At 46.5% G+C, this 7,852-nt stretch overlaps 1 protein-coding gene across 2 annotated transcripts in view; it reads left to right on the top strand.

The window, feature by feature from the left end:
- Positions 1 to 4,721: 4,721 nt before the first annotated feature.
- The window catches only part of PANK1 (pantothenate kinase 1), a 70,278-nt gene continuing 67,147 nt past the window's right edge, over positions 4,722 to 7,852 (top strand). Inside the window, exon 1 of one of the 2 annotated variants that reach the window (XM_082611555.1) lies at positions 4,722 to 5,798. In XM_082611555.1, the coding sequence (XP_082467681.1) occupies positions 5,090 to 5,798 (709 nt within the window). In that variant the 5' untranslated portion in view covers positions 4,722 to 5,089. The other variant, XM_082611556.1, reaches the window with a different exon arrangement.

Below are 7,852 nucleotides of genomic sequence, written 5' to 3'. Positions count from 1 at the left end.
ATTGGCCTGAACCCTCTCCAATGGTTTGTTCCCGTGAATAATCTTCCTTACTTTTGATTTGCCCTATTGAGAGGGACAGAGTCAATTCATCCTGTCAGTCAGCAAGTGCCTACCATATTTATGGTAAGAATACCTCCTCCACTTCCACCCCCACCTTAGTTAACTTCTATTCGATATTCAGAATTCAGCTTAAATATCATTTCAGCTACTAAAGTTTAAGACTAGGCCAGGTCCCTCTGGCTTGTGCCCTCATGGCACCGGGAGTCTTACCTTTTTTTGCACTTCGCGGAATGCACTTACAGTTTTGCTCTTGTGGTGATTATGTGCTTAAGGCTTGTCTTTTCTGTAATCTAGTTAAGGACAGGGACTTAGCTTTTGCTTAAGAGTGTATCCCTGGTACTTAGCTTGGTGCCTGCTGTGTAGTAGCTGCTCAATTCTGAAGAAAGGAAAAGAAGGAGGCTCTGATGCAGGGGTCATCAGAATCTCCCCATAGCATGTTACTCACCAGAGCAGCGTGCGTTTGCTTTTGGCGGCCTCTGACTGCCTGCAGCAGCGCTCCTCCCCCGGGGCCCTGAAGAAAGCATGAGAAGCAGGGTCATTGAGAGTAGCACTGTCCTCGAAAATAGTGTCTTGTGTGAGGTGCCCCATGCGAATCTCTAAGAAAGGTACCAACATCGATAGCAAAAAGGCAAAAAAGAAGTCATTTTGGGTCGATATAATTCTGGCAGTTAAAGTTCTAGTAATTCTTTTTAAACTATATCTTGAAGAGTACCCTTTCTCTGAGCTCATACTGTCATGTGTGTGACTATTAAGGGGTAGAAACTTGGGCAAATTTGGCTTTATTTCCATTTTAGCAAGGAACTAGAATTTCTACCGTGATAATGTGTAATGATGGCATGGTGGACAGGTTTTATCTGTGTCTTCAAAAAATAACAGTAAGTTACAAGTCTTATTTAGAGTAATAGAAAACTAGTGCTTATGTCCCTTTTTTTATGGGAGGGAGGGAGGGAGAAGGAGAGAGGAAGGAAGGAAGGAAAGAAGGAAGGAAAGGAGAGGGGAGGGGAGGAAGGGTTGAGTTAGACTGAGATAGGCAAATATTGATATGGCTTCCATATCAATGTAAGTTTAAGTACAAGAATGTCATGATCAGATCTATATTTTTAAAGGCTCACCCTTTTTTTTTTTTTTTTTTTTGTGGTACACGGGCCTCTCACTGTTGTGGCCTCTCCCAGTGCGGAGCACACGCTCCGGATGCACAGGCTCAGCGGCCATGGCTCACGAGCCCAGCCACTCTGCGGCATGTGGGATCTTCCCGGACCGGGGCACGAACCTGTGTCCCCTGCATCGGCAGGTGGACTCTCAACCACTGCGCCACCAGGGAAGCCCGAGGCTCACCCTTTTTAAAGTATAAAACCCAGAGAGAATATAGGTAGAAGATCTTGCTCCTTTTCTGCGTATTTTATCTTGCATGCTGAAACCACCACATTCCCAGTTGCCCAAACTAGAAACACAGAAATTATCCTAGCCTTACCTCTCCCTCACCCTGCAATTAGCCACTAAATCCTATAGATTCTTTAAATAATTTTTAAATCCACCTGATGATCTCATTCTGAATGGTGTGTCCTTCACTCAGTCCCTTCTCACCTCTTTCCTGGTTGTTTCCAGTAGTCTTCTATCTAGTCTTTCCAGCTAGGAGCTTCCTCCCCTATTTTATTCTCCAGACTGCTTCCAGAGATCCTTCCAGGATGCAAATCTAGTAGTTTTTCCACAACCTAAAACTCTTCAATGGTTTCTTATGACCTTCAGGAAGAAGTCCAAATTGTTTCCTAGGGTGCAGAAAGCCACCTGAGATTTGGACCCCATCTAACCTTTTTGGCCATCACTCACCTCCTCCCTTCGTAGGTTGTGTTTCAGCCTTGTTGAACTCCCGGCAGGTTCCCAAACATGCCAGATGGTTTCGAAACACCGGCAGAGTCTCCACTCCCTCAGTTCTGAATGGAATTCCTTCCACCTTCCATGATGAAATCCCATTATTGTTCAAAACTCAGTTTACAGGTCATTTCCTCCCTGAAGCATGTCTTAACGTCCATCTCAGCACCATCCTCCTCCTCTGTCCTCCTATTCCATCATTGCTCACTCTCTGGAGTCCTCTGGAATTCCCTTCCATGGCATTGGTGACATACTTTGTTTCATTCATTGTTGCTCCAAGGAAGGACCATCTGCATTTTTTTTTTAAATCCTGTTTTGAAAAAAGTTACTGTTACTGTTTTGTTTCTTTAATTTAAAAAATATTTAGCGTCATCATCACCATCATCACCATGCAGATTCCTGTGCTCCAAACCTACTGAAGGTCTACGAACCTTGTCCCAAAATTGGCTCTTAAAAATTCTCCTAGGTTACTGGTCATGTCCTGTTTGTTGATCAGGTGCTGGCTACACAGGGTGTTCATTTGTGCAAAATTCACTGAGCTCTACCCTTAGGGTATGTGTACATTTCTGTATGTATGTTATTTTCAACAGAAAGTTTAAAAGGAAAAAGCTCCCTAGGTTATTCTTATGATGGAGAACCATTGACTTTCCTCTCCCTCTCTCTCTGAATTGTAAGACCCTAGACGACAACGAAGGCATTTATTTTGGCTTTGTACCCCCTGCATTTGTTTTACTGCCTACAATATAGTACATGCTTAATAAATGATTAGTAAATAAAAAAATGAACAGAGGGAGAGAGTGCCTTGTGGCACTCTCCTCCCTCCCTCCCTCCCTCCCTCTCTTCCGAACATTATCTGTTCACCTCCCCTGCTGGAGCACATGATAGCTCACGCCTCAAAATTACACCTCCGAAACCACCCCCCGCCCCCATAAACATGTGAGATGCCTCCTGGCTTCCTCTCTACCACATGCAGGGTGTAACTGATCCAGGGCACCAGCCTGACGATGATGAGAGAAAGGAAGCAGGTGGAGGACTTTCTGTCCCCAAACCAGTACTTCTGCCCTACCTGGGTCTGAGCCACCTGGCTCAGGCCTTCCTCACCATGCCTGGGAACCAAGCTGGAGAGAATATGTCCTTGGAGATACTGCATTGCTAAATCTTCTATTTGTATTTCTGATGTAAAGTGCTTCCTAAACTACTCAGCTTAAATTATGTAGGAATTTGAAAACTTTATATTTGAATATTTAGGTGTAACAATGGAGGTTTTTGTTGGTGGTGTTTTGTGTTTTTTTAGCAAATTTACAGTAGAAAGTGAGAGACACCCTGGGTGAAATATCACCAAAGTCATTTATTCAGTCACAAATAATTACCAAGAGCTTCCTAGGGATACAGTGATGAATGAGAGTCATCTGCCTTAATGGAGATTACAGTGTAGTGGAGGGAGACAATCAAATAATATCTAACTTTTTCATAGCACCTATGATGTGCTGGACACTTTACATATATATTCATCACTCTAACAACTCAGTGATGTTCTATGATTACCCCCATTGTAGCATTGCAGACTGATAGAGTCATGAAGGTCAAGTGTAGGAGGAGAGAGCCCTAATCTTATCCTAAGGGTCAGGGAAGATTTATTTAAATATAAGCAGTTGAAGCAGAGATCTGAGGATTGAGTTGGAATCTAGTAGACAAAGAGGTCTGGGAACAGGCAACGGAAACATCAGAGGCAAAGGGATATTCGTGTGTTTGAGGAACTGAAAGGCTTCTCTGTAGAGGGAGCATCAGGAGATCAAGACGAGATAGGGGAGGTAGGCAGGGGCCAGATCATCTAGGTTTTTATCTCCATGTCTTCAAAAGTATAATAAGGTCAGGGAAGCAAAGATAGGAGAATTAAGGTTTATTCTTAGTTTTGTTCTTACTAACCTCAGCCATCTGCTCTGTGGCTCCGTTTCCTTATCTGAAAAAATGTGTGAATGGACCAAAGCACTCAAGTGGTCATGGGTTCTAAAGCTCTGATTCTAGGTCAGGCTCTGCTGGAAGGAATTCCGATCAAGGTGCAGGCCCTGGCTGCTGCTGAATGCACCCCGAGGCCTGTAGATTAAGTAAATACAGATGATGGAGAACATCACACACAATAAGTTACTCAGTAAATGTGGCTGTGAGTATGGTTTGTTCCCCTTGCTGGAAGTGAAGGATGATCTGCTAATAATAATAATTATTATTATTATTGCTAATAATAACAGTGTAATAAGGATAACCACCTCTTGTGGGCATTTAACTGTGTGCCAGGACTGTACCAGGTACTTTCAGATAGATTTCTCATGACAGCTCCTAGATAGATTCAAAAGCTGAGGCCTCACGGGATTACACAGCTTTAAGGAAGGTCCTCACCACCCAAATTTGTCCTGCCTACTGAGCGTGTCCAGTCCTGTTCCCTGTCACTAGGTATGTTAACTTGAGCAATGACTTTCTCTTGGTTTGATCAGGGGCTGAGTTGGAATTTGAACCCAGCTCTGACTCCAGAGCCTTTGGGGTTGTCTACCCTGCGATGCTGCCTTCCCTTCTTAAAACACAGGCAACTCCTTACTCTATAAATAGAGTGACATTGTCTCTTAAACGTCCTTTCTGGGTGAGGAAAGTGCTTTTTATAGCTTGGGACTGCTTCTGTTTACTTGGTCTCTTCCAGCACCAGTTAATCCCGCCTACATCTGTGACCTTCACTGTCCTTACACTGAATTCCTAGGTTTCCTCCCTGCAAAAGACAACTCCACGAGGCCACATGGTGTCTGTGTGTGCCAGCAAAGAAATTACACTTTTCTCCCTCTCCAAATCCGCCTACCTTTCTATAAATAATCGTTCTCCTTCCCCTCAGGCCTGTGAGTAGTTTGGTCACTTCACTAAACACACACACACACTCTCACAAAGGTTTCGAGGAGGAGGGCACGACGTGAATGACCTTGCAAAGGTATCTAGCTCACTGGGGACAGGATTAGCAAACCCAAACCTCTACAAATATTTCTTGTCTTCGCCGCACATTCCTCCCGAAGCTGCTCGCTCCTCTCGCGCCGGCCTCGCCCAGTCCCCTCTCGGCTCGCTCCGCCATACAAAGCCCAACCCGCCCATCTCTCCTTTGCAAAGCCAGAGAACTTCAGTCCCCATGTTGAAGCTCGGCGGTGGCGGCGGCGGTGGCGGGCAGGACTGGGCATGCTCAGTAGCGGGGACAGGTCTGGGAGGCGAGGAAGCCGCGTTTGAAGTCGCGCGGCTGGGGGATCCGGGGAAGGCGGGCTGCCGGGGCCCCGGCTGGGGGTGCGCTGGTATCCCCGATTCCGCGCCGGGAGTGGGCATGCTCCAGGCCGGCGCCGGGGGACCGGCGCGCGGGGGGCAGGGCGTGGAGGAGGTTGGAGCGCCGGCGGGAGGAGGGGAGGAGCGCCCGGCTCGCCATCCCCCGGCGCCGGCTCTGCGGCTGTTGAATCGGAAGCCGCAAGGAGGATCCGGGGAAATAAAGACGCCCGAGAATGACCTCCAGCGAGGCCGCCTGAGCCGGGCCCCGCGCGCCGCCCCACCAGCCCCTGGCATGGGCGACCACGGCGGGCAGCCGGAACGCTCGGCCTCGCATGCCCCGGGGACTCCCGCCGGCGCCGGCGCTGCAGCCGTGAACGGGGTGCTGCACAACGGCTTCCACCCGCCGCCCATCCAGCCGCCGCGCCTCTGCAGCCGGAGCCTCCCGGGCGGCGGCGACGCGGCGCCCCCGCGCCTCCCGCTCCAGCCAGAGCTCCAGCCACAGCCGCCGCCCCCTCAGCACGACTCCCCGGCCAAGAAATGCCGGCTGCGGAGGAGGATGGACTCGGGGAGGAAGAACAGGCCGCGTAAGTCCCTCCGGGAGGGGAGCGCGGGCGCCAGGCAGGCGCAGCGCGGGGTCCGGCACCCGGGAGCGGCGGGCCAGGCACCGAAGCGCGCGTCGTGCACACCAGCGCCCACCGTCGGCGGACCGCTCTGAGGGGGCGCAAGCACTACAGATCGTTGCCTAAGCCTGACCCGTGCTTGCTTCTTCCATCTGTAGAATAGGCCGATTGGACTCGGAGTCTGAGCTGCTCCTCAGGTCACGGCTCTATGGAAGGCAAACGCACTGGCCACCTTACTAATTTGTCGGTGGGGAAATGCACGTGTGTCAACATTTGGTGGGGTCCGGGAGTAGGGGTAGAGCAGCGGTGGGTGGAGAGCCTGAGTTGCCCTCGTTCTTCTCCTCGCCCCTTTCCCTTATGAGAGCTCGTCTTTCTGGGTTGGCGCTCAGGGCAGTCAGCTTGCCCTTTGAATCGAAGAGAAGCCGCCAGCTCCCTGGGCCTATTCGCAAGCGCGAGGTCTGGAGGCGTGGAGTTTGACAGCCCCGGAAAATCACAGCCTATTAAACGCTGTTTCCTCGCAGCCAATGAGAGGACCTGTTGGGAGGGACACACCCACTGATACCATGTGGGCCGGAACTATGTGGACCAATGAAGATTGGAGGTGAATTTTTTCGCGGAGTGGGGAGGTGGAGTTGAGGTTTCTAATAGTACTGTACAGTGCAGAATGCTGAGATGCGTTATTTCACAATCTAAAGCTTGTATATATGTTAGTTTGTGAAGAGTCCCTTCCCCGCTGGAAATGACATGCAAATTGTAGATCGAGTTTACAACAGGTTTTTCTTATCTGAGCTGAACTTAATTCAATTTGTTACCTCTTTCTGGGTCTCCTTAATGAAGCTTATAAATGGCAGAAGGCAAAGTAAGTAGAATGCATGCTAATAAGTGATTGCATTCAAACATGCACCTTTTGCATATAGGTTATTCTGTTTCACATAGGGAAATTGCTAGATATGCTTTGGATTCGTCTGTAAAAGCTTGATATTTGGCAAAAAGCTTCACTTTTTTCTGTTTCTGTTTATCAACTTAGACTCTTAGCTTTTCTGCATTCAGTTAAAGTCTCTGAGACTTTGGAAAGCATTTTAACTCGACTGTGGGACGCGGTAACTCTGATACTTGTGTTTTGTAGGTCTGAAATGTTTCGGTTGAAAGTTAATGTCTTGTCGGGAACTTTGAACCCATACAGCAGATTGGCTACGGTTATAAGGAAGGCATCTAACACCTGAATTTCTGTTTACTTTTGTTTTTGAGTCTTGTTAGAAAATGACTTTCTTTATGGATTTAGCATTGATTCCTAATGATTTATTAACCTGTTTTACTTCTTTTGAAGCCACATTTTAGTTATTTCTCTGATTTACATTAACAAACTGTATGAGAATTCACAATGTAAGTAGCTAAAATATAACGAAAGAGAACTGCTTTGAGTATTTAGTATTGCTAGCTTAAATGGTCTGTGTTTAACTGGGTGTATAATACCTCTTGAAATAATTTCTGAGGAATTGAAAATACACTCTCTTAACAATAGCATGAAGGCAGAAAAAAATAACCTTGAGCCTTAACTTTTGCTTGCAAATCCACAGGAAGTATTATTCTAGTATACAGGAAAGTATAACTTTATGCCTGTGTGCTTTGTCAGGTATTAGTTTAGTTTTGTTTTTTAATGAAAACCATAGTTATTTTAAGTTTAGCGATCATACTTATTTATCAACTTTTAAAAAGAATTCATCAAAATTGACTTTTCATTATCCTATCATGTTTTTTTTCTCAAATTTGAACAAACATTTCTGAAATAAATTTTACATGTTCTGAGCCATATCTGCTGTGTTGACTACCAAAATCTCTTATTTAAAACTAGGCTTAATTTAGTATCTTTATACCTTGCCTATTAACATTCAAGTATCTTTTTACAAAAAAAAAAGAAAAAAAATACTGCCCAATCGGTTGATATTTAGGTAATCTAAGACAAATCTACTTAGACTCAAGCACATCCCTATTTTCTGATGACTGATAGATTTTTACAT

This window comes from Mesoplodon mirus, assembly GCF_964341445.2.
Source record: "Mesoplodon mirus genome assembly, chromosome: 2".
In the NCBI taxonomy this organism is placed as follows: Eukaryota; Metazoa; Chordata; class Mammalia; order Artiodactyla; family Ziphiidae; genus Mesoplodon; species Mesoplodon mirus.
The sequence above is the reverse complement of the archived record's forward strand: the minus strand, read 5'-3'. Positions and strand labels throughout refer to the sequence as shown.